This window comes from Mesocricetus auratus, unplaced genomic scaffold, assembly GCF_017639785.1.
Source record: "Mesocricetus auratus isolate SY011 unplaced genomic scaffold, BCM_Maur_2.0 Super-Scaffold_100011, whole genome shotgun sequence".
Classification (NCBI taxonomy): Eukaryota; Metazoa; Chordata; class Mammalia; order Rodentia; family Cricetidae; genus Mesocricetus; species Mesocricetus auratus.
The window spans coordinates 41,580,557-41,594,090 of NW_024429195.1; the positions used below are offsets into that span (position 1 = coordinate 41,580,557).

The 13,534-nt window shown below is 38.2% G+C and overlaps 1 protein-coding gene across 4 annotated transcripts in view; it reads left to right on the forward strand.

Moving 5' to 3' along the window:
* Positions 1–8,365, forward strand: part of Agtr1 (angiotensin II receptor type 1) — a 45,016-nt gene extending 36,651 nt beyond the window's left edge. For 2 of the 4 annotated variants that reach the window (XM_040754628.1, XM_021232854.2), the window contains 2 exons: positions 2,119–2,191; positions 6,479–8,365. In XM_040754628.1, the coding sequence (XP_040610562.1) occupies positions 6,526–7,605 (1,080 nt within the window). In that variant the 5' untranslated portion in view covers positions 2,119–2,191; positions 6,479–6,525 and the 3' untranslated portion in view covers positions 7,606–8,365. The remainder of the gene's footprint in view (positions 1–2,118; positions 2,192–6,478) is intronic. The other 2 variants (XM_040754629.1, XM_005079664.4) reach the window with 1 other exon arrangement.
* The last annotated feature ends 5,169 nt before the right edge of the window (positions 8,366–13,534 follow it).

Sequence of the window (13,534 nt, forward strand, 5' to 3'; positions counted from 1 at the left end):
TGTCTTAAGTATATAATTTCCCTTGAGGATACAGAAGCCTGAAGAAGTTGAGTGCCTGGATGAAGTTCACCCAGATAGTAAATGGAAAAGCCACAATCGGAACTTCCTTTGTCCAGGGCTGGTTTGCAAATTGTAGTTTAAAGAATATTCCTACTGTAATAAAAACATTGAACAATTTGGACAAATGTATGTAGAATATTATATGCTTTCAGCTTTTAGATTTAAGTGTTATAGCTATGTGGTTTATGTATTTAAAACCTTAATATAAAACTATTATCATGTAGACAATAGTTCCTAGCAGAAAACTCATGATACATAGTCTATAGTTTTAGAAGGGTCTAAATAAGCAATGTTTCGACAGACTAGTCACTTTCTCTTCCTTAAAAAGTGAGGTTTTAAAACGAAATAAACCAGTTTCAGCAATTGAATCAGAATTCACACACACAAAAAAAATCTGGGGAGCTGAGGCTGGAGAGCACCAAGTGTTCATGCAGAGTTCCATTCCCAGCACACACATCAGGCCACTCACAACTGCCTTTGACTGTAGCTCCAAGAGAGCAGATAACTCTACTTCAGAACCATGAACACCTGTGTTCACATGCACATACCCACCCAGGTACCCATATGGTTAAGAACGAAACGAAACTACGTTCATATGTGGAACGACACAGATGTTTCTGAGAAATCCACAGTGGTTATTCTTTGTCATCCATGGACTAGGACTGCCATATGCAGGCTTTACATCAGAACTCTGTTTTGTCTCCTATGGCCAGGCTGCGGACCTAATGAAATGTGCTGACTGTAGTGGAGAAATTCTGTGAGCTCATCAGCCTGAAGAATCTGAGTGTGAAAAGACAGGAGCCCTTTGTTTGCAGGCTTTCATCCCGTTCTTCATTTCCTTCCTTCCCTAACATCCAGAGCTCTCAAAGCTCTCCTCACCCCTTAACATACAGAGAATATTTTCTGCTAATGCCTGAGTGGCAAATGGAGATTTTTTTTGAAGCACAATAATTTGACTTGATCACATATCTTTGATCCCTACCAATTTTATTTCTTTTTTGTTTTTGAAATAAAAAGCAAGCAAAATGAAACCAAGGGTTTGGGATAACTGGGAGGAGGTGCCTGGGACATGTGTTATTTTTCACTAAAATTAGAAGTAGGGTTTTCTAGATGGAAGGATTTATCTTATTTCTGAGAAACTAAGATACGGGATTAATATTTTACTGTTATCAACATTCATAGGCCAGGTTGAAAGGAACTTCCGATTTCCTCCTCGCAAGGCTGGAGTTGGGCCAGTGAGACAGCTTAGTGGGTAAGGGCTGTAGGCACCAAGCCCCATGACAAAAGTACGATCACCAGAATCTACAGACTAGAAAAATTTCGAGAATGGACTTTCTTAAGCTGTCCTCTGACCTGCAGTTGTGTGCTGTGGCATGTGCATGTACATGCATGCGTACGCACACACAGACAGCTTGAAACACTCAGGCAGGAATTCTTAATACCCAGATAATCAAAAATGCTTGAGGAAATAAAGGAACACACAGCAGCCATAAAATATACACAAATTGTTAAGAAATATGAACACATAGTTTTATTTTGTTTTAAGAAAAGTAATAGACTCAAATTTTAGTGCCAACTTCTTTGAGTTAATGAATTCAGAGTGAATAATTACTGCCAGTTGTTCCCCGAAATGTTGCTGGGGAAGATGGACATATAGAAAAAGAAAAGGCTGTTTTCTAAAGTCAGATTTATGAAACAGACACAAGAAAGAAAGTGGGTTTTGAGTAGGATAGTTTATTGAGCTGTCCAAAACTGCAGAGGACAGGTAAAGAGGTCTATTCCTTTGTATATGAGCTACTTCTAAACAAGAAAAAATGAAAATGCGACTGCTTGATCTTAAAGATCAAACTCTACAATGATTAGCATCATTATTAGCATAGGGAATTATGGAGTATGTTTTCTGTTTAGAATCCAAACTCATTAAAAATAAAGCAGCACAAATTTAGATAGGTCTTGAATTACCTAAAAACTTCAGTATTAACAGTCTAATCAGAAGTATTGGGAACTTTTGTATACTAAAGAAGAAAAGAAAAATCTTTTGTCTTCTGCTTGCTTCAGGGAACCAACAAAAACGTGAAGAAACCCAGATACTTACAAGCGCAAGCTGACTGAAGGCCCCATCTAACTCATGGTAAATTTGTTCAGCTGCTTCCAATTACATTTTACCCACACTCAATGAAAAACAGCTTAGAAGTTTTAAGCCCTTTAATGGCAACATGAGAAATTTATCACTGCTAAACCTGTTTTGTATTCTTTCATGCTTTCCCTACTGATGGGTGTTCTGAGTCAATGCTTGTCTTGCATAAAAAAAAAAATACAAAAACCCAGGAAAGCTTCAGATAGACTATGTATTGAATGCTATTTGAAGTTAATGACCAGTACTTTCTCATAACTCATTTAGTTGTAAGTTTAATGTTTATGAGAATCACTTCCCATCTTACAGATGATGAGACTGAGACTAACATCCAGAGACATAACCAGAGTCACACTGTTCTGGAAGTGACACAGAGTGAGCCATTAGAAATATTTCTGCTCCAAACCATTCTTCCCTGACCTACAGAAAAATGGCATATAAAATTCCTGTATATCATAGAGCCTGGGCAAAGGCAATGACAAGACCTAAAATTAGATGGTCTTTCCTTGGCTCTTTAACCCTTATTGAAAAATTTAACTGCTACATAAATCCATAAACTATCCACCTGGCTGCAGTGCCATCGTATTTCAATATGTGTGCCCGTTGTGTGATGACTAAATGGGGTCAAATGTGTCTATATCCTCAAATGTTTCTCATTCTCATTTCTGTATGAGAAAAAGCATTCAGAAACCTTTCTTTCAGATTTTGAGATGTGCAGTACTCAACCATCATCCAATGTCATAGAACAATAGAATTTCTTGCTTCTACCTGACTGTCCCTTAATACCCACTTGATTGCTACTATTGTCAGCATTTTTTTCTTTTCAGAACCCAGCTCAGAGGGTGGGAACAGAAACGCCGCTGCTGTCTGTGTCTTTCAGTTCTCATTTTCCTAAGATTTCACAACTCTTGCTCCTCAAGCTGCTTGCCCAAACAGCTTCCTTTTAGCTCCAAAGAAAAAAGAGCCCCACTACCATTGCTCCTTTACCTTCATTGAAGGCAGGTGCCAATAGCAATAGTTCCTGCATAAACTGACATGATTGTTCTATAGCATGGTTAAGGAGGTTTATAGGAGACAACAGCCAGAGGCATCTAGGAGAGTCCAGAGCAGAGAGAAGTAGACTGAACGTGGCCAGCAGACTGGATCCGGCCATGAGAGAAGCAGGAGTGAGCAGAAAGAGTGAGGGGGAATAGGGGAGACGAGAGAGACAGAGGGGAGAGCTAGAGAAAGGAAGAAATAGAGGCGGTAGTCAAAAAGTGAGAGGAGGGGGGAGACAGAGGACATCTGCAATAGCAGGGTTATAAGCCTTATGAGTAGCTGAGGGGAGAGACCCGTGAGCTAGCAGGAGTTTAGGGTGGTGAGGAGATCAGAAGGGCTAGGATGCTTGCATGGATTGGAATGTGTAACAGGTTCTTATGTTACTGAAGGAGCCTGGAGGCCAGCGTGTACTTTGGTACACTAATAGGTACCGCAGATAGCCGTTTGTCCCTGGTCTCTTTTGGAATTTGGGGAAAGAGAGTGTCCTTTGGACCTGACAGTTCCATTTCCCATTCTTCTCTAAGCTCCATGTTTCTCTGGGAAGCCTTATTAAAGCAGTGTGAATGCCAGAATGGAGAACGTCATGAAGCCCTGCCATTCAGAAAGGCCCAGTGCACATTCAGACCCACATTTTGAAGAGGTTATTCAGTGTCTGTAAACACCCAATTCCCACAGATGTGTTGTAGGCATCTGTGAAGAGGGAAACGTGCAAGCATCATGTCTACCACCTCTTGGCTGGTTGGTTTGCTGCCTTTATTGTCCCCACACCTCCCACAATCTAAATGCTTTCTGTAAGTTTTGGTTCCCTCTTCTCAAATAACCCAAGCTTGTGCTGAATTAACAACAACAACAATAAATCATTCAGGACATTCCCCTAGCTGTTCAGAACAATTATTTACACATTAACTATTAGCCAGAGTAAATCAATTGACGTGCAGGAGAAGCAGACCTCGGCTTGTAAATTGGACTCCAAATCCATGATTATAAATTTGTCCTTTCATTTTCCATTTTTGTTCTAATCTGGTAGTCATCTCAGACTTCTCAGTACAATTTTACTCACTCCAAACAAAATTAATGGAACCAACTGATTTGTGTGATGTCAAAGTAGGGTTAAGAGGGGAAAAGGAAGGAGGGGGGAGTTTCTTCCTTGCTCTAGCAATCATGGCTCCCAAGGGATTGTCATACTCTAAGTGAATTTCTTTCTATTTTTTGTTGTCCTTATTCTCAAGCCAAGCCAAATATCTCTATTCTTTCTTGGTATAGAGTTCACTTTGGCCTCTTTCATTTTTTAAACATTCATTAACCTTGACATTTCTAAATATTTTCCCAAACAAAATCCAGCTACTTCCAACTACATATGAAAGTAATAACAAACAGGTAAATTAATCCCTACTAAGGCATGAATGATTACTATCCCATAAAAGTTTTTATGAGGTAATCAACTTGCATAAAAATATCTGTCTGAGGAAATTATACTATTAATTTGCTGTGAGTTCCATAACTATAAGGAAAGCAATGAAAAGCAAAGGGAATTCCTCCTGATTGAGAAAAAAATTAAGCTATTTCCCTCAAAGCCATGGGTTCTATCATTATTTTGGCCTTGCAATTTGTACTGTTTTATAAGCCACACATGTCTCACATGTCTATGGGTTTTCTGCCTTGTGTTTTCATTTTCTTGTCAATATTGCCATGTTGATGCTGGATGTTTTCCGTGACACTTCATGAGCAAACCAGAGCATAACTCATGGTTGATGCATCCTATAGAAAGTAGTCTCAGGCCTGTACACTCAGAAGATTCAGACCACTTGCCATTCACTCATACATTGTACACTTTCAATCACGAGACCATCATCAGTCAAGTGGACAGGATATGCCCAGATCCTTAAAGTGTCAAAACATATGTCCAACTTCCAAGGCTACTTGGAATAGTTGATAAGACTTCACAGAAAATATGGCACATGGAGTAGGTAATGCCTATGTGTAGTAGCTAATGTCCCTATCAGTGAAAGGAGGGAGGGGTTTCAATTATATAAAGCTGTCTGCAAAGGAAAAGATAATGAGGGTGGAAATAGATACTCATAGAGGGACAATAGCTTTAACTGCCCAGGAAACTTAAACATATCCCTTCTTTTTGAGAGTGCTATCCCCTCAAATTCTACAACTGAAGTCTTCCTGCATTGTACTTCGATAGACAAGAGTGTGGATGCCAAACAAAGCCATGCTGAGAAGAACAATAAACCATATTCCTGTTGCTTTTTTTCCCCCAGAGCACAGTGTTATAATGAAACCCCTTGCCACATGCTTGTAGGAATCCGATTATGACATCACAACAGAATCTGTATAATTAACACCATGGCTTGCCAGACTACCCTCACCTCACAGCACTCCAGCTCTACACCCTGCCATGCTAGTCTTCTTACAGAGTCTCAATATTCCTCACAGCGCCTCCTGATGGATTTACATAAGACACATTGTGTGTAATTTTAAAATCACATGTGAATAGCTTAAGTGTTGGTCATATGAAATGTTGGAGAAATACCCACAAAAGTCTCCATGGAACTCCTTCACCAAGCTTCTAAACATCAGAATACCATAAACAACTGCCCCCACTCTCCAGTAAGGAGATATGTTTTGGAAATAATTCTGGTCTAACCTGTTCATTTGATACCCTCACAACCCAAATAGCAAATTAAATAGTTAACTTCAGCATTAAGTCTGGAAAGGGCCAATAGGAATAAAGTTCAGAAAGGCCTTTTGGTAGTCTGAGTTGGGAATTTAAAAAGTAAACAGCTTCACCCTGAAGCAGCCTGAAAAATCATGGAAGGAATTTTATTCCCCAAAGTATTAAACCTTCCTTACTACTCTGCTTAAACCTATTCCACAGTGACCAACAGCAGCTGATGACTTAAGGGAGAGTGCTATGCCCAAGCAATGATTGAGAGATGAAATAAATTGGTTAAAAAAGAAGATATGTATGCAACATACTCTTAAAAGTCTGTTAATCAGTCCTGCTCATCCTGGAAACAGCTCTCAAGTCATTTGGAATAGCTAATTTAGCTTGGTAGTGTTTTCCAATGGCTTAGGTTGTTGTCAATCAATTTGGAAGCTAGGATTTAGAAGCCTTCAGAGATTTTTGACCTAATATTTTTCCTAAGACTAAAAGTCTTGGAGCTGTGGTTGAAAATTAAAATTGCTTATTTGCAATAGGAACTTACTCGTTTTAAAATAATTCTTTGTTTTCTCCAGGTGCATTTTGATTAGCGTATGAGAACAACGAACCCCCAAAGAGCAATATGTTCCTTAACTCCTCGACTGAAGATGGAATTAAAAGAATCCAAGATGACTGCCCCAAAGCTGGCAGGCACAATTACATTTTTGTCATGATCCCGACTCTCTACAGCATCATCTTTGTGGTGGGAATATTTGGAAACAGCTTGGTGGTGATTGTCATTTACTTTTACATGAAGCTGAAGACTGTGGCTAGTGTTTTTCTTCTGAATCTCGCCCTGGCTGACTTATGCTTTTTGCTGACTTTGCCACTGTGGGCTGTCTATACAGCTATGGAATACCGCTGGCCCTTTGGCAATCACCTATGTAAGATCGCTTCGGCCAGCGTCAGTTTCAACCTCTATGCCAGTGTGTTCCTGCTCACCAGTCTCAGCATTGATCGCTACCTGGCCATTGTCCACCCAATGAAGTCTCGCCTCCGCCGCACGATGCTCGTGGCCAAAGTCACCTGCGTTATCATCTGGCTGCTGGCTGGCTTGGCCAGTTTGCCAGTCGTCATCCACCGAAATGTATTTTTCATCGAGAACACCAACATCACAGTTTGTGCTTTTCATTATGAGTCTCAGAACTCAACCCTCCCCATAGGGCTGGGCCTGACCAAGAACGTTTTGGGCTTCATGTTCCCTTTTCTCATTATTCTTACCAGCTATACTCTAATTTGGAAAACCCTAAAGAAGGCTTATGACATTCAGAAGAACAAGCCAAGAAATGATGATATCTTTAGGATAATTATGGCGATTGTGCTTTTCTTTTTCTTTTCCTGGGTTCCCCACCAAATCTTCACTTTTCTGGATGTGCTCATTCAACTGGGCGTCATCCGTGACTGTAAAATCGCTGACATCGTGGACACTGCCATGCCCATCACCATCTGCATAGCTTATTTTAACAACTGTCTGAACCCTCTGTTTTACGGCTTTCTGGGGAAAAAATTTAAAAAATATTTCCTCCAGCTTCTGAAATACATTCCCCCAAAGGCCAAGTCCCACTCAGGCCTGTCAACAAAAATGAGCACTCTTTCCTACCGCCCTTCAGATAACATGAGCTCATCGGTCAAGAAGCCTGCATCTTGTTTTGAGGTGGAGTGAGGGGTTCAGAGTCTGCTAGTGAAGTGATACACTGACAAAAAGAAGCCAGAGCAGCTTTTGGCTAGACAGTTCACTGCCAAAGGGATGTTCAACCCCCGCCACAGAGAATGGACTCGGTGAACTGTACATGTTTTCTAAAGCACGGAATGAAAGCTTTGGAATAGGAGCAAAGCCACTGTTCACCACTTTTGTCATTGACTGGATAATAACTGCTCCAAGAACAATGTCAAACACTGAGTGACTATGGATTTTGAAAAAACGTACAGGTCGAAAAGCAATGTCCCTTGTCCCCCTCATTCTGTTACTTTTGATTTCCTCACAAAGGTATTTAGAATATATTAAATCTGTAGACAAACTAAAAGGAGATGCGAGGTCAGCAGCTTCTAAGCTTTTCCATCTGTTTAGCTACTAGTGACTATGACACTATTGTCCCTAAGATTTGCTAAGCAGTAGCCATCAAGTTGCAAAACTTTCTGTGAAGTTCAACCAGTAGCTCAAGAAACCACACTGCCAAAATAGTCTTACCTGTGGATAATGATGCTACAGCAGTCGCATACCAAAGTTGACCCAACAGTGAAGCAGTGTCTTCCTAGGCAGACCAGTCTTCATAGACTTTGTCAAGCAGATTTGTCATAAAATATGTCTTATTGTTCTAAAAATGTATATATTATATGTGTATATGTAGCTATATCTCAAAACTGTTGTTTGATTAAAATCTAGCAAACATATTTATCTTGAAATAAAAGTTTATCATAATGTATTTAATCTTCACTACTTAAGACACACATTGATTTAATTTTTAATTAAACCATGAGTAGACATGAAGATATTTTAAGTTTGATTTAATTATAATAATATGGGTGCTTATAAATTTTTATTACATTTATTTACACACGCCCCAAAGCACACATGTGAAGGTCAGGGGATAACTTGGGGGAGTCAGTTCTCTCTGTCTGCCATGTGGGTTCCCAGGAACCAACTTAACTTATCTGACTTGGAGGAAAGCAAGAAGATGTAACCACCAATTCAGTGGACACTATACATTTTTAAATCCCACTTTTGAAAAGATATAGAAGAAAACACTTCATTATAATGAATAATGTGGAATAAACATCCTTTTGAAATTGTCAAAGTTATTCTGTATAACAGAAGAAAGCACCCACCCTTTATAACATAAAATAATACATTATTTTACCTATAATTTTCAATGTTGGTTTTGACTAATTATGTAAATGACCACTGTAGGAAATTTAGGAGATATATAAAAATGATAAAATAATAAGTCTTATTGAGTACCCCAATGCACACAAAAAAGTTGATCATGTTAACATTTCAATCCATTTGCTTCTGATATTCTATGCTCAGGCACACACATAGATTATTACATTGACTCATAATAAGCATAGAACTTTATATTTTTCTCTCAGGGTCATAGCACAGTTGCTTCCTACCCTAATAATTTTTCCCAATCATTGTATATTTGATTATTACCAAGTAAAGACGTAATTCCATGTAGTTAGCTAATCACCAATTTGGAACCTTTTGTTTTGTTTTCAGTATTCTAACTTTCACTAAGATGAACATTCAAGAACATGAATGTGACAAATTTCTCATCCTCTAACTAGTATAAATGAGTATAAATAATATACAGTTGTAAACATTACTCAGTGTTTTCTAAAATATACAAAATAAGTTATCGTGTTGTCAACTGTTTGACTCAGCATCATGAGAAATTTACAAAAGTCTATTGTAAGGAGTCTCATGTTATATACAAGGGTGAAAACTTGATCATATTCCAAAGAATCTGCTGTAACATAATGTTCCTATTGGCAATTGTATCGTTCTTCAACCTAGAGGCTTCATGAGGTCAACTACAGAAGGCTAAGATGCCTACTCTTGTCCCTCCCCAAAAAAAATAAAGAAAGAAAAGAAAACTGTACCCAAAAGATTTAGTGATATATAAACCAGCTGACGAAAACTACGGTGAAGGAATTCCTTTAGAGAGGATCTGGTGTACAAGGCAGAATGTCCACCAACAGCCTCTTGCATTCATTCTCATTGCATAATGAGTTCTTTTCTGAACAGGTGGTTATATACACTTCATGTTATTTTCTCTTGGATTATTTTAAATTATGCTAACATAATGCCTACCATCTACCAATGTTCTTTATTTTCCACAAAGAATCACCTCCAGACATTAAATTCTAGCTCACCCCAAATTATAGGGTAGACTTACTACTACACACCACCACCAATAACAACAACATCAGAAATATCAGAAATCAACAAACACTGCTCATTGATATCTGCCAATAAACTAACAGAGTGGATGCAAAACAAACCTTACCATGAAGGATAAGACATCACCTTGGGGTGAAAGACTGAAAACAGATGTTCCAAGAAAATGGACCTAAGAAGCAAGCTGGTATAGCCATTCTAATATCTGACAAAATAGACTTCCAACAAAAAATAATCAGAAGAGTTAGGAAAGAACACTACATACTCATCAAAAGAAAAATCCACCGAGAGAACATTAGAATTGTAACATCTATGCATCAAACACAAACAAATGACACAAAACAAAAAATGCTACCACAGCTTTAATCACATATTGACCCTCACACACAGACAGTGGGAGAATTCAATATACCACTTTCACAAATAGGCTAGTTATCCAGATGAAAACTAAACAGAGAAATGCGGATGCTGACCTTATAAACCAAATGTACCTAACAAATACTTATAGAACGTTTCATCCAAACAGACAAAAGAGTATAGTTCTTCTCCATAGCTCATGAAAATTCTTCTAAAACTGACCACACACTCAGACACAAAGCAAGCCTCAACAGATATAAGAAACTTGAAATAACACAAATTAACCTAACTGAGGACCATAGAGTAAAGCTGAATATTACCAACCATAGAACCAAAAGAAAGCTTACAAACTCTTAGAAACTGAACAACTAACTTTAAATGAAAACTCTGTCAAGAAAGAAATTAAAGTCTTTGTAGAATCAAATGAGAATAAATGCACAACTTTATTGGAAAGTTCATGGCACTAAAGGCCTACATATTAAAAAAAAATAAGAGGGGGGAATCTCATACTAGCAACTTAGCAGCACATCTGAAGGCTACAAAACCAAAAGAAGAAATCACACCCAAAAGGAGTGGAAAACAAGAAATAATAAAACTCAGAGTTTATATAAATAAAAGACAAATAGAAAGAATTAATGCAAAGAACCAATGAAACAAAGACTTGATTACTTGAAAAAAATCAATAAGATTGACAGACACTTATACAAATTATCTAAAAGGCAGAGGTAAAATATCCAATTAGCAAAATTAGAAATGAAAAGGGGTATATAACAATAGATATTGTAGAAATCAAGATAATCATAAGGACATACTTTAAAAACATGTACTCCATTCAATTGGAAAATCTAAATGAAATGGATAATTTTACCAATATATACCACTTGCTAAAGTTAAATCAAGATCAGATAAGTATTTTAAAGACACATATAACTCCTTGTGAAATAGAAGCCTTCATTAAAAGTTTCCTAATCAAAAGGACCCAGGGCTTGACAATTTTAGCACAGAATTCTACCATACTTTCAAAGAAGAGTTAATGACAATGCTTTTCAAATTAATTCACAAAATAGAAACAGAAGGAAAATTTACCAAATCATTTCATGAGGCATCTGATGGGAAAATGTGACCTTTGGACCTAGTAAAAGCCTTTTTGCTCTAACAATTCCATTGCTATCTGAATCCAACAACTTCTGAATAATGATAACATACACAGACATATATTCCTCAGCCTAGTTCCTGATGCTCCTATGTCACATAAAGTATCTTTTCAAATACAATCTCAAGAAAAAAAACTGTGTTGAACCTGTCAATCTTTCAGAGCATTTTATCAAACATGATTATTTTTTTGATTCATAGGTGTTCAAATTGATAATTTTTCAGAAAACATTAGCTTTATGTCTCCAAAATGGCAGAGACGGGTAGGAAGAGGAGGGAGTTGGGAGGGAGGGGAGAGAGGGAGGGAGGGAGACAGAGAGAGAGACAGAGAGACAGAGAGAGACAGAGAGAGAGAGAGAGAGAGAGAGAGAGAGAGAGAGAGAGAGAGAGAGAGAGAGAGAGAGAGAGAGAGAGAGAGAGAGAGAGAGAGACTGGTCTGAACCAACCACAAGAAGCCCTGCTGGAATTCCCCACATAGGGGGTATGCCATATATGTAAACAACTGAGCACACCTGCTGCTCCTCATCCAGTAATTTGGGAACAAGAATCCCCACATGGAGACCAGATCTCACTAGTGGCCTCCTGGCTATTGCTGATGCAGATAAGTGTCCAAATAGTATTGTTTGGAGACAAAATAAAGTATATCAGCCTAGAGGATATGTCTGATGTTGTCTAGATAGTAATTGCCGCTCTCAGTCATTCACAAAGGAATGAATAACAAGGGAAAAACTTTCCCACTGAAAGCATTACCTTTACTGCTCTTGCTTGAGCCTTAGATCATCTCTGTACTCTTTCAGAAACATCCCTATTTCCATTTGGTTGCTCACTCAGTGCAGCATCTGATGGAAGATGTGAGAAGACCTATGTAAACTGGGCCATCATATGCTGGCTACAATGGTGTAGGTTTGTGACATAAACCCAAGCATAGAAATTTTCTGAGTTTGCCTGGAGCTCCCCAGCAGAAATATTTACTCTTTCTTACTCTGACTAAACATAATTATTTGGGCACTTGAAATGGGGATCTGAAAATTTCCAAGAACTTTTCCAGCAAGAATAAGAATGCAGTAATATAGTGGAGAAGATTGGACAAAATCTTCAAGAATTGACTGTGCTATTCAGACTTCCATTTGTTTTGCTTTTCTTCAGGCAAGCTTCCCCCAAAGCCAGATGAGGATGGATTTCCTTTCTTGTTATTTGTTACGCTGTATGAAACAGCCACAGCTCTCATACATCAGATTCTTCTAGAGCACCAGCAAGAATTCTCTGCTTACAGAAACTGTCTTACTAGTCTTCACAAAACCAGTCACTTAGTTCTGTTCTTATCCAGTAGAAAAGAGGCTTGAAGATTTGCATATTTATTAGTCCAGTGCAATTCAGCTGTTGAGGATGGGTTTAAAACCTGGACCTGGACATTCTGACTCTAGAATCTGACTGTGTGCTCCCTTTTCATACACTCATCTTTCCCCTGAAAAGTGAGTGGCATCTCAAATTCTGAACCTGGGGGTAATTCTAGAAAATGTTGTTTGTATCTCATAATTCAGAGTTAATATATTTCTCTTTGCTCCCCATTTACAGGATTTCAAGTTATAATTTTAATGGTCTTTTCCCTTGAAAATTGAACTCACTAAAATGTTGCACAGCATAGTGCTGAAAATTTGCATTAGGTTACAGAAGGTCTAGCAAACAAACAAATTGCAACTGTTAATGGTCAGAAACTAGTAAGATGCCCTGGTACCTTTTGTAGCCAAGAAATTATATGACAGTTTTACTTTGACACAACTTAACAAAATTACATACTTTGGAGGAAATTATTGTAAGAGACTACATTATTTTCTGAAAAAGATTTTTAAAAAGAAATTACAGTTTAGATTTAGTGAAGAAATGACCAGGGATGGTAAAAGCAAAGTCTTGATTTATTTCAACTGAACACTGACATTCCAAGGATGACAGTGGGACTATCACAGGTTTAACTCTGAAGACAGTTCTGACAGCATCTTTAAAAGCCACCTCAAAAAGGATGTTGTTCAAAACCTGGATAGGTAAGGAGGGAACAGACAATACAACAAGCAACACCTGTTGTATGCCTACTCCTTGGCCCAGGCAGAAGGGGACAACTGTACAGGAATCAAAAGCAGAGCAATTAGGACCTCAAGCTGAGAGAATGACCATAGCAAATCAACCC